General features: G+C 33.5%; 1 protein-coding gene across 5 annotated transcripts in view; it reads left to right on the plus strand.

Annotated features, from left to right (window-relative positions):
• Positions 1-14,246, plus strand: part of ARB2A (ARB2 cotranscriptional regulator A) — a 224,095-nt gene that overhangs the window by 148,934 nt on the left and 60,915 nt on the right. For all 5 annotated transcript variants that reach the window (XM_070935758.1, XM_070935760.1, XM_070935762.1 and 2 more), the window contains one exon: positions 51-135. In XM_070935758.1, coding sequence (XP_070791859.1) covers positions 51-135 — 85 coding nt within the window. The remainder of the gene's footprint in view (positions 1-50; positions 136-14,246) is intronic.

The following is a 14,246-nucleotide window of genomic DNA, read 5'->3' on the forward strand; positions in this document are numbered from 1 at the left end:
GTTAAAAAAACCTAAGGTATTTTATTATTCAAAGTTCTCTTTAATTTCAGAATTGCTGTAATTGGGTATCAAGTTCAGAACCTCTGGATACATCAGTAGAGTCCATGCTACCTGATTGCCCACGTGTTTCTGCAGGTATGCAATCTCTGTTCCTGAAATAAGCTAGTTGCTTGCCACCAGGAGATTACTAGTTTATTGAATAGAATTTTGATGTTTTAGAATTTTAATGGGTCACCAATTCAAATCAGTGTCCTGACATCTAAGGTAAAGATAAAGGTAAAGGTTTCCCTGTCCAGTCATGCCTGACTCTAGGGGGCAATGTTCATCTCCCTTTCTTAGCCAAGGGAGTCAGTGTTGTCCAAAGGCACTTCCATGGTCATATTGTCAGCATGACTATACGTGGAGACACATGGAACACTGTTACCTTCCCACCAAAGTGGTACCTATTTATCTACTTGCATTTGAATGCTTTTAAACTGTAAGGTTGGCAGGAGCTGGGGCAAGAAACGGAGCTGGAGATTTAAGGTACAGAAAAACAGTGAATGAGAGGGTATATGATTGAAGTATGTACAGTAAATGCTTGCATTGATTTGACTGACTGATTATGTGCTATAAACTTGATGTTGACAATTAGTAACCCATACATTGACTTCCCCAGGATGATCTATCTCTAACCTGGCCCTTCATGTTTTCCAGCAGTGAACTGATCACAGCTATAATTGAGTCCATACACTTTTCTGCTGGTCATCTGCTTCTCTTTCACAACATTGTAGACTTGTCAAAATAACTGGGCATTTGCATAAAATGTCCAAAATATCATAATTCGAGCCTGATCATTTGTATTTCAGCTGACAGCTAAAGTTAATTTGTCTATGATCCATATAGACAATTTGTTTTCTTTCTTTCTAATTGGAATATCACAAGGAAAGCCATTGCCTGCACATTTCTCACCTCTATAGACATAGACACATCATGATATCTGAACATTTTTTTCCAAAGCCTTCATTGTTCCTTAAACAAGTGCTAGCTGTGGGGCATTTCTTAACTGCTGCTTTGATAGTTGATAATAAAAAGCATAAACATAGTTTATTGGTATTCTTTAACTTTCTCAGTTATTTATTTATACCCCACCTTTTCATAATAAGTAACTCAATGGAACAAATATACCCGATATTCCTCTTCTCCTAATTTCCAACAACCCTGTGAGGTGAGTTCAAGTAAGAGAGAGTGACTGACAAAAAGACTTTTAGAGTAAACCAAAGAAAGACATATTCAAATAGCGCATAATTAATCTGATGTGATAATTACTACAAACCTGGATAACATTAAAAGGAGATTAATTTAATGGAAGACAGGTTTATTAGTTTTGACAACCTAGTAGCTAACTCAGTTGGGTATCACTGAACTGCATCATCCTGCTTCTAAATCCTTTGGAGGCTTTTGATTGTCCACTACAAGAAATAAATTGAGATTTAATCTGATTCATAAGGCTATTCATAAGTAAAGAAAATGTGTAAGTAAAATTTAATTGAAATTGCAAAAGCAGGAATTTCTTTAAAAAATCCTGATAAATATAATATGTTTGATATAATGCAGGAGCAGTGGTGGGTTTCAGAAATGATTACCACTGGTTCGACCCACACGTGCACGCTCACTTCACGCACGTGTGTGCCTTCCGCACATACACCCAGCCTTCTGCACATCCGCTTTGCTCATGCGTGCGCCTTCCACGCATGCTCCCAGCCTCAAAAACATGGCTAAGTAGAACGTCTTTATGCCTGGGCAGGTGGGCGGGAACGGGCCACCCACAGTCGCCGCTATCAGTTCGCCCAAATCCGTCTGAACCAGCTTAATATCACCTTTGTGCAGGAGGATACAATGCAGGAGGAAAATTAATAGAAAATCTTAAATGTTAAAGATAGAATATTTTGTTGCTAGAATTTGACTAATGTGTGACATATTTGTCATTCAGAAAGCAGACCATATTTAAGCAGTTTAGATGGCAACAAAGATATATAGAAAAATATAATTTTTTGCTGTCTAATGGAATAGATGTTTGAAATTTTTTTCTAGCCAAAATCAGAAAATCTTAAGAACATTCTGCTCTCCTATACTTAGGCAAATAGAGAAGATGTATTTTTTAGAAGTACAATTGTACTTAAGCTCAAAAAAGCTCAAAATAATGAAAAAAATAATTACAAATTGGCTGGTCATTCATATTGATTTCTAAAAATAATTTCACCCTTTTGTAAATAGTGTATATTAGTGTACAGTACAGTAAATCAGAATGTAACAATAAAAACAAGAATAATATAACATCAATAAAGCCTATTGAAGTAGTTGCATATGACAATAATTGTGGTCTCCGTCAAAATATTGGTAAAAGCTCATTTACTTATTGATTAGAAAGTTCCTTGTTTACTTCAGTGCTTTGCTTATCTTAAACTCACTGAATTTGGTCCCTGTACCACTGTTCTTGAATATATGACTATATGAATGGAGCAGTCAGATACTAGCACTTCTTTTCATTTGTTAATGGAGTATTATCTCACCATCAGTTCCTTGGAGAGAAATGAGCATATTTAACACATTGTCAGGAAGTATATTGCTTATCCTTAATGACTAAATTTTTCTACTTTTTTCTATTTGTATATTCTGTATCAGTGCTATCCATTGCTGTGAGATACCTAGAACATTGTGAGTCAAATATGTTCTATACAATGCATGTTGTCTTTCACAAAGAAAGTGTATAACAACAAAGGCTAAAATTATCCTGTTAGATCCACCTCTATTATTTGGGATGGAGGCATCAGAATTGGAGCAACCCCTTCATGCAATTCATCAGGATAGTAGTAAGGATTAATTCTCACTTCATTAATGAAGTGCAAATTGCTAAGGATTAGGGGACAATTATTCCTGAGCAGCTGAGTTCACACTTCATCTGATTGTGGATTAGTGGACTTGTAAACTGCAAGTGTGAATTAGCTTTGTGTCTCTTCAGCTGCAAGAAATCATTTTTTACTATGAGTTGGGGAAACTTTCTTAGAAAGCCCAAGTGGACTTTCTGAAATTCCACATTTTAAGAATATTAAACAAAATTCTGTGAAAATAAACGCATATTATACATCAGAATTTGAAGTGAAATAAGAAGCTTGATGGCTTTTGTGAAACAGATTACAAAACTGATTATTTTTCTAACCCTGTATTATCAGCTGTTCCAAGTATATTAATGTTTACCTAAATTACTTGGATTTATTTTTCTGTGGATGTACTTATGTATTACATTTATAATGAAAAAAACAACCTTTAATATCATTTTTCCCATAATTTATCTATGACTCCTCCATTACTGTCATTCACTGCTGTTTGAAAATATACTCGCAACACTCTTGATAACTTTATTTCATACTTTTTGACATACACGTTAACATTTTAATTTACAATTAAACTCACACATATAATTCTGTACATGAAAATATATTCCTATACACCATAAAATCAAACCAGCTTCATTTATATCTATTTATATCATTCTGCTCTCTTAAACAGCCCCTTCCCATGATTCTCTTGTCAAACTGGATTGGAAACACCTGAACAACATCCAAGGTTTATTATAGAAAATTAATTAATTATAGAAAAATTAATGAAACTAATATCAAAGGATTCTACAATTACAATTACAATTACTATTGTATTAAATGCATGTGCTATTTATAACGAAATCAAGGTTCAACTTTTTGTATCTCTTCCACCAATGTGATGTAATGGCTAGAAGTCAATCTCCTTTGTCAGAAAAGTCAGCTTCTACCTGTGTTTTGTTGTTGTGGTACTGGACAAAATAGCTGTTTGCTTGTGATTTTGTGCATGCTCACATCAGATTATATGACCTAGATTGTTTAATCTAAAGGCTATGTAATTGCCACATTCCACCAACTTAAATGGTATATGCAGTGTGCTGATGCATATTCAGGATGCATTTTAAAAATGAGAAACTTAAAAAAAAATATTAAATTTACTTTATGGCAACCATACTTTTAATAAGTTGGTTTTGAAAAAATATATGAACTTTTCAAGTTCTAACACAAATATATTCATAGAATACATCGAATGTAAGGATTGGAAGGGATCTCAGAGGTCATGTGGCCCAACTTACTGCCTAGTGCAGGAACCCACTTCTAATCCTTCCTTGACTCAGTGCAGGATAGAAAGGAATGTTTTCGCAAACTTTTTCACATTGTATTGCAAAAACATTAAATCCATCATAGATGATCAAGCCATATTAAATCTACTTTGTAATATTTCATTCCTCCTATAAATATGGTACCATATTTTCTAATGTGCAGGCCTAAGCCTTGACAAATGAATGAATTAATCTCTTGTAAGGAAAAGGAGGCAATATATAAAGTAAGGCCAGGACTCCGGATGTCAGAGGGCAAATCTAAGAAAATAAACTCAAGAGTAAATATGAATGAGTTACTGCTATTTATGTCATTATAAAAATAAGCTTTTGAATTGCAACCATAATTATCGTGGAAAATATTCCTTTCCCTCTTCCAAAATCCACACATGTATTTAGTTCAGGTATCACTATTTAGAAAGGGTTTTTAATTGACAGAGAAGATATTTATAAATTTATCTGTTATTTAAATAACTTGATATTACAGACTATTATTTAATAATAAAATAAAGAAGATATATTAGTGAATAAATGTGAATTTTAAAACTTGTAGAAAAATTTCCTATAAGATATTGATATTCAAGAAAAAGTTGAGTCACTTTTTATATTAGTTAAAGTAGAGAAAGGAATTCTGTTTTCATTTTCTAGAACAGTAGCAATCTAGTTCATAGTATAACATTTTTTAAAAATTATGATATCTGATTCTTCTCTTGTGACAAATAATGTTCATAACTGAAAAAATATGATACAACATATGTTGAATTGTGTGTTCTGTGTCCAATAACATAGGATATCTTCATTTTCATATACAGGTATGCTCAATTTTTGAGCATTTTTATCATGCACTTAGTAGCACTCCTACTCTGTGTATATGCCTAAGCCTTACGGGCTCTAATATTATAATATTATTACAGGATATTAGAGTGTCAGTAAGACCTCAGCATATTCTATTAAATAGTACATATTTAATAGAATATGAATTATTACAGTGTGCTGTATGGGAGGGGCAGAAGCTGCAGGTAGCCCAAAATGGCATGTTTATAGAGTGCTAAGATGGTAATATAATACAAACATATCTGAAGGCATTGCCTGTTTGACTACTACTATGGAAAGTGCTTGTCATGATGTACAAAACCTTATAGAACGCCTTATGGCCTGGTTATTTTGCAAAGCACCTGTTCTCTTAAGTATTTATCAACTGAGTTGTGCTGTAATGGAAGTCCACATCCATCAGTTATTACTTATGTAGTGTTCCCCAAGTACCTTCTCAGTTAAGTTATGTTTTATGTTGATCCATATAAGTTGCTACAATCCATTTTAAGGCATTTTGGTTCACTGGTGTCATTATATTGGTGGTTTTCTCTGTGTTCAAAGAGTTTTAAGAGGTATATTATTTTAAATATGCTTTTAAAGGATTCCTTATTTAATTTATTTTCTAACTGTACATTTTAAAAAATATTTTTATATTAAATTATATTAAAAGTAGAAAACCTGTGGGACATGATTTGAGAAGCTTCAGTATGGGTAGTGCTCTTACTCAACTTTTTCCACCAATTTTAAAGTGAGTTTTCTCTTCATTGCAGCCATCACACTGCAAAACCTCACTAGGACTCTTTGATTTGTTGTTTTGGTTAGAAGTAGAAGGAAGTAGCAAAAAAACTCACAGAAGCATCCTTGTATAAATACAAAAATAGATACATCCAATGTATCTTTATAATATGCGATAATATTATTTCCCATAATAATTATTGGCATGCACTTGTTCTGTATCTAAACCCCTACAGTTATGATGTTTAACATAAAAGAAGTTATTCTCAAAATTGGTGACAAATATTTAAAACATCTGCTTTTTTAAAAAAAGAAACAACAGATTCCTTTACAGTGCTATTCTGTATTTATTTATTTAAAGTTCCATTGAACTCAGACATATTTCTAAGCAGATATACAGTAATTGTATAAGTTAACATCATTTTAAGAAAACAATCTATCTGACTATCTCAAATCTGAATTTTTACAGTAAGATCAGTTTGATTTAAAGATTATTTAAAGCACATATACATTTTAAAGCTTCACAGTGCTATTATTGAATTGTCTTTTTATATATAAAAAGTACAAGATCTGTTATAAACTGGGGATAGAAGCTTGTAATTTGCCTCTTGCAATTTGGCTGGAGCAGATACTGTTTTTTTTCATATTCTTTCACTAGCTGGCTTTAGAAAAAAAAATGTCTGGCACCAGTATACTATTAGGCTGTAATTAGTGTAACTAATAACTAGTATGAAAGAGCAGCATAGAGGTCACTGTAAGACTTCAAAGGTCTTAACAGGTTAAGGTTGGAGGGCAATCTGTCTCTTTGCTTAATCTGTTGCCATATCTGGTGAGATTTGTTGAAATCTTCAGGGACCTCTAACCTTGAGGTGTTGCTCTCTCATAATTTACTAGTCACATGCCATATTCTTTATTCCTGTCTGTTTACATAAGCATAGGACTTGGTGAGTGGCAGCTTCATTTTAGAGTTCATGTACAATTGTGCACAGATTATCATCTCTTCACTGGAAAGAAAACATTAAGGGCTAACCGCTTTAACATTCTTGTCTGCCAAAACTGGACTAACAACTGTGCAGTTTGAGTTGCATGTGACAGTTAAAATTTATGTAGAAGAAAATCTAATGAAATACAGACTATGAAGGATATAAAGCTGTGTTACTTCAAACGTGTTTACATATCTTCAGCAAATTTAGTTGTGTAGAGCTGAATTTGCCTACAATAAAAGTTAATGCTCCATTTGCTAATTCAAATAACTTTATATAAATTACAAAAACTACCAAGTTACAAATAGTCTCACAAGTAAATTGTAATTATTTTTTATTACTTCTAAGACTTTTTGTCAGAACAAAAAGTTTAAATAGAAAGTTAAATATCATCCCATTCATGTTTTATTTCACATCAGAGATATTTTTTTCTTATTTCCTTTTAGAACACAGAATAAGGTACATCTGCAAAAAAATCATTGTGCATCACCCCTTTTCATATTATTACTAATAATAATATGCTTTTGAATGTCTTTGAATATCATAGATCTAGCCCTATATTTATTCATAATTTATGTATTAGAGACTTCTTTTAAAATATCAGAATGGAGAAGGAGAAATCTGTGTTGAAAAAAATATACAAGGACATTTCAAATAGTAACACTTAATATACTATTTGGGAAGTCTTTTCTTTCAAGACTATCTAGTGATTAACTAAGGGAGTACTACATCAAAGCTATGTAGACTTCAAAGCTCAGAACCACTTACCACTTACAGCTATTATTAAAATCTACCACTTCACTCTGCCAACAATTCATCTTCGCAGCTTTATTGAGTTATCCCCATCTATTACCTATCATAGAGGATAAAAAATGTACTATTCAATATTATTTAAAACACTAATATAATCTTCAAAAAAGACATGAAAGCAATAAGAGGAGGAAGAATTAGAATTAAGGCCATGCTATTATGACATTTGCATATATAATTTCTTCTGCTTGTCTTAAGGAACCATCCAATGATAAGTGTCAGTGCAACAATCTATTGCAAGTTAGACCTCAGAAGATATGAACTATTTGCTTTTGATAGTGTTTTATTAGATCTTTATAGAACGCATATTTGCAGCACAATCTTTTACAATAATTCTTGAGACAGATGGATGGTTGAAACTATCAGTAGTTTGAAAAAGCAATTGAACACTATTGGGATTTAATGTTGTTCTTATCTGTACATTCTTAAATAGAATGATCTCAAATATGTCATATCATAACTCCTAGCAATTTTCCATAACTTATTTTCAAAAGCCTATTCCAGAGAAGTATCATTTCTGCATGTACACGCATGCCCAGACAACCTCTGGAGGACTTTAAAGTATCTGTGATGAGCCTTTGCATAACTGCAGCTGCTTTATGGTTTTTCAGGGCAGAATCCAGAGAGCCCTGTTGAATGAATTCCACAGTCTTAGTAATAACTTATACCCACTCTGTATGAGCCTTGTAATATAATTACAGTAATCATTGTTGACTTGTTGCTACTTTTTAGAGGTGTGCATATTTCAAAAGGATTCAGAAGAACTGATTTGTACCTCAGAGAAGCACAGTATCTATCCACTGTAATGAACAGCAGAGAGTTACAATGCTTGTATGACATCTAAAGTACTAAATTATTTTCAAGCATGTGTGTCCTTTTTTCCCCCCTTTGTTAACTGAAGCAGAATCTGGATAGAGTTATCAACAGATTACCTTAAGCTTTGGTTTTTAAATAACTTGAATCGCTTTCATACATCTTTTCCAAAAAATATATTTATTTACTGCTGTGACTTTTATGCCACTTCAATCTAACCAACTCTAAGTGGCTTACAAAAACCAGGGAATATAATCATTATCAAAAACATAATAATAATGAATAAAGCATCACAATAACTACAACCTCATTATACTCATAGTGCTATCTTTTACATTTAGGACTAGCATCATTTAATTCCTTCAAATTGACAAAAGATTTTTGAAATAGTCAGGTCTTCACAACCTTCCTAAATATTATCAGAGAGAGGGCCAACCTGGCCTTTGAAGACAAGGCACTCTGCAGGAAGAGCCCCCTTAGCAGAAAATGGTTGTTTGAGATCTTATGCACCTGATTTCCTGATAATGTTGAATTTCCATATTCATTAGGCAGATTTTACCTACTTATTGCATTAGTTAAATTTAATACATTTATATTTCAAAACTTTAATGAAAAAACTTTTTTAAGTTGAAGAAAGAGTACTTTCTTGATGGCTATGTATGGATATTCACGAGAAGCATTGCTTATTGTTAAGTTTGTCAAAGGAAGAATCAAGTATCTTTATGATCAGCATATCTTTGCATAGGACCAGGCAATTTAAGGGTTGTAGAGTTTGAGTTGAGGCCATCCTGACTAAAGTAGCTACACTAATAAAATATTTTTGACTTGATCTCTCATATTTATTATTGTAGTACATTTATTTATGTATATTAATGGACAAATGGCTTTATTCTTTTTATGCAACAGAAAAGTTAAAATGTACCAAAAATATTTTATTGTAGTGATATTCAGCATTTAATAGTAGTACATCCTTTTATGAGGTTTTTTTTATGATTACCATAGATGTGTTGAAATGGTATGCTACTCTTGATAGGAAATTTGTCTTGTAAAAGATACTTTAATAGAAAGTTAGGAACAAGTGAGCTTCTTTTGGTATGTTTTATAGAGCAGTTTATATAGTCGGAAGAGATCTGTGACATGCTTTCTGGAACTGTGCCATTAATCCATTTACAGCCGTTTGTTGCAATGAAGAGAAAATTACTAATGAAAGAAGTGATCATATGTTAAGTAAATGTCTTTGCTTCACTTGTATTCTTTTTTTAGTTAGTAAATGCAGCTGGCACTCTAGCAAGTGTTTAAGCCAGGCCTTTTATTAAAATTGAAAGAATGTGGCAACAGTCAGCAATTTTGAGCCTCTTGGGCAGAGTCCAACTAAGCTCCTTGTTTGGCCACACTTAGTTCCCCATCACTGACTTTAGAAGGCAGAAGTAGGCCAATTCTGTGTTGACCTATTGGTCATGACCACTCCTACTTCATTTAGAGGATTTCACATCCTAATCTTGCACACAGAATGGAGGCCCGAAGCAATAAAGGAAATTTGAAGTACTGAATACTTGCTGTCTGCTAGTTAACTATTTCAAATGAGCAGTTGGGATGAATAAATATAATAAGTTCAGCTTAAAAAATATCTTTTTTTTTCTTGTTCACAAATTAGAACGAATTATTGTTAGATCTAAAAAGGTGTATGTCAGGTATGTATTCTTTTAAAAAAGATTTTCTTTCCTCCTTTTCAAAAGTAAGATTTTTTCCTTGGGCTGCCTGATTATAAAAGCAAAATGTTTATAATACAATTCTCTACAATAAATTGTATACACAATATGATAGCTGAATCAGTAAGGTTCATGAAAGATTTTTTCAAAAAAAGATGTTTCTTGTGTTTTAAACTGGGAATAATGCTGTTTTTTTTAATTAACATGGTATTATTTTTAATAAATATCACCACTATATTAATCGATTTCTATAATTGCATAAATTTTTTTAAAAATTGTTCCAAAAATGTTCAACAGTGCTGTTGCAGAACTCATATTTAAATGCTGCTACTCCTTAACATTTGAAATGTAGATTCCTCAAGCTTCCACTTTCACATACCTTTAAAGATCTATATTAAGTGAAATCATCTGAGAATTTCAAGTTAGTGGCAGAGGTATGCCCTATATCTTAATGTTATCAGATTAAGATTCCTGAACTAAGTACCTAGGCTAATAAATTAGAGTTTCTGTTTTTATTTCTTTGTTTATTTGAATTTTTTTAACCTACAATACTTCATCCCCAAATTCCTGATAGTTCACAATAACCAAAACAAAAATGAAATATCCATGGAACAAATTAAAATAAATAACCACAAATCATTAAAAACACAGTTACAATTACATAATTCTTGGCATCATAAATCACTATAATTCCTTCATTTTTAATAGTTTCCTGAAGGTCACTATCCTTTCAAGCTCAGGCTTTTCCAGTATTTAGGCAATTTCACAGAAAAGCAGCAGTTATTAACTTCTATAATATGTATCTTGTGGAAAGAGATGTTGGGGGCAAAGAGACAAGTACTGATCCAGACATACATACAATGTTCTTCTTCCAATTAAAATGATGTTTATTATTGCAATTCAAGTAAAGTAAATAATTTATGCTTATCCTTCCAATACATATGATTATCTTTCTCTTAAAGTTGTCTTGTTTTAAGTACAAACATAGCTTAACAGTCTAATATAAACTTATTTACAGAACTTCCTTGAACTTCTTTAATTGTTTCAATTATTCTCCTGTCTATATAGTTGCTAAACTTAAAAAATGGATCTATGCCATATCCTTCTTCAGATAACTTTGCTTTTACTTTTGCTTCCTGCTCTTTTTTTTTAAGTTAAAGAGGAGGTAAGGAAGAAGGAAAAATCATTTTATCCAAAGGTTTTTGAAATGCCAGTTGCTGGATCATTCTTCTCTGATCTGCTACTCAGTTTGTCTTTCTTAAATTAGTTATTTTTCTCCATTATCTAACCCAGGAGTGTCAAACTCAAGGCGCTTAGATCTGGCCCACAAGGCCGCCCTGGAAACAATGAAGGTCTGGCCCGCTGTGCCTCTGCCAGTGAAAACAGAGCCTGGATGAGCCACACGCGGCCTCCCCGAGCTCCATTTTTGCTGGCAGAGGGCTACAGGAGGCTGTTGTGGCCGAAAACAGAGCCTCAACAAGTGATTTTTTTTTAAAATTTGATTTATATGCCGCCCTTCTCCGGAGACTCAGGGCGGCTTACAATGCATTAAGCAATAGCCTTCATACTTTTGTATATTTTATACAAAGTCAGCTTATTGTTCCCACAAACTGGGTCCTCATTTCACCTACCTTAGAAAGGATGGAAGACTGAGTCAACCTTGAGCCTTGGAGAGATTCGAACCAGCAGTAATTGCAGGCAGCTGTGTTAATAACAGGGTGCTTAGACCACTGTACCATCAAGGCTCTTAATGTTGAGCTGGCCACACCCGCCCTGGTCACGTCCACCCCAGCCACGTCCCCCAGCCCCCCGAGGTCAAACACAATCCTGATGTGGCCCTCAATTAAATCAAGTTTGACACCCCTGATCTAACCCTAACCCTTTAGGACCTACTCCCAGAACTCCTTCTGAGGTCATCCTTTACACATCCCTCCTTCCTCTAGGCCTTTCCTATTTCTCTCCTAGATTCTCTCCTATTTCCTTCAGTGCCTTTGGATATCTTAATATGTAAACATACAGAACCATATAGCATTAACAAACTTTTCTGCCTAACAAATCTTCCCCTTATAAATTTGGACTTGGACTGTGTGTTTTATCACAGGTGTTCCAATAAAACCAAGACCTTTCTTTGTCTTTGACAAGGAGATAAAATAGTTGTGAGACAAAACATAACCCAGTCTTAATAACAGCGTTTCACCCTTCTCTAAGCGGTTTATTAGTGATTTCTACAAATAAAAATGGTGTTCCTACAAGAATTTCCGTGTCAAACCATGTAGAGATTTAGAGGTAATAAGTAGCAACTTGAATTGTATAATTTGAATAAAGGTGTAATGTTTTTGGTGATGAGTGTCAGCAAATAAACGAATCACCATATTTTGTAATAACTGAATTTCTGGGTGTTCTTCAAGATCAGCTTCATAATGGAGTGTATTATAGTAATACAGATATGCAATTATGAGGGCATGAGTTATATTTGTGAGATCTTCCTATCCCAAGTAGACTAATATAACTAAAGACTTTTCCAACCCTTTGGCAGTTCCCCAATGCTCCAGGAACATTTTTTGAAAAATACGGTGCAATGGTTCTGAGATAACATCTGCCAGCTCCTTCAGAACTCTGGGATGTAATCTGTCAGGTCCCAGTGATTTATATTCATCAAGATCAGACAGTGTTCTCTTACCATTTTCTTGCTTATTTTAATCTTTATTTCTAGTTTTTCTTTGGTTGATTGGGCTACAGTTTCTTTTTGTGTGAAGAAGAAGCATGGGTTAAGCAGCTCTAGTTTCTCTGTACTGCCTGTTACTTCCTTGCCATCTTCTCTCTTTAGTAGACCGACTGTTTCCTTGACTTTTTTTTTTTGTTATTTATATCTTGAAAAAAACTTTTTTATTATTATCTTTGACTTTTGTTGCAAGTTTTTGTTTATTCTGAGTCTTTGCTTTCCTGACTTCATTTTTGCAGATTTGGGCTAGCTGCTGATATTCTGCCTTAGTTATGTGTCCCTCTTTCCATTTTTTGTACTTATCCTTTCAGTCTATGTCTTTCAGTCTATCAGAGAGCTCTTTGTGCAACTATGGTGGTTTCTTCTTGGATTTCTTATTTTTCTTTTTTAGTAGATTGTGTTGGACTGGCTTTTATGATCATATTTTTCTGTTTTCCACACTTCTTGAGGTGTGAGTTCAAATGTGGGTTTTTTACAATAGACCATAGGATATCATTTTCACTACCTCTTTGTGTGCAGGTTATTTTTCATAGAACTTAATAAAAAAATCAATGCTGTTATTTCTTATAGGAGAATTACCTAACAGTCAGAGCAATGTATCAATTACTTAGTTGATAAAATTTTATTCACTATGATAATCAGCCATGGGACACCCCATACACATTCCTGTTGTAACATTAAAATTTCATTGATCCCAAGAACACATGATAAGGTGAGTGGATGTTACGTTATGTCAAGTATTCCACAACCTAGGCTTGCTCCACTCCAATATGTCCCATGCATAGTGTCTATTCAGAATGCTTTGTTGCCATTTGTCAATTCCATGTAATAATAGAAATATATTTAGCTTTGTTTGGGATTCATTAATGTTATGCTTAGTAGGAACATAATTCCAGATCAGCCTAGCCAACCAGTAGCTGAACATATCAGCCAGTAAGAGCTATCCTACCTCAACCACCCCAATTTTACAATTCCTCCTTCCCACTTCTTGTTCTTTCTGAAGTCATGAACAGCATAATAGTAGAAAGAGGGAGATAATCATAAAGCATTGCATTTAGGATTCTACTGCTTTAAAGCCAGAGGTGTGCAAGGAGAACCATGTCAAGCTGAAGAGATGAGATATCTCCTATAAGTAGTAGGCTTCAATGAGAAATCTATTTTTGCCCTCTCTGGTTGGAAGACATTTTTACAGCAGACCCTATTATTTCAAGTATGAAATGGATGGCTTTATAAAATGCCTGCCAACAACCAAATTAGCAGACATCTCCTTTGCAGTCTAGTAATCAGTCTAGTGACTAGTGGTATTAACAGGTTTTTGAAGCTAAGTATGGATGAGTCCACAGTCCAAGCTAGTGATAAGCAAACCCTTGAGTTCAACTCTTCAGTGATACATTAGAAGTAATGATGATGTTTTCTGCTTTTTGATATTTCTTGTACTTAATGTTGTTTTTTATGTCTACAATTTCTTCATTGAGTGTTTAAAG

This window comes from Pituophis catenifer, unplaced genomic scaffold (genome assembly GCF_029215685.1).
Source record: "Pituophis catenifer annectens isolate HBS135680 unplaced genomic scaffold, rPitCat1.0.hap2 SCAF_2, whole genome shotgun sequence".
NCBI classification, from domain to species: Eukaryota; Metazoa; Chordata; class Lepidosauria; order Squamata; family Colubridae; genus Pituophis; species Pituophis catenifer.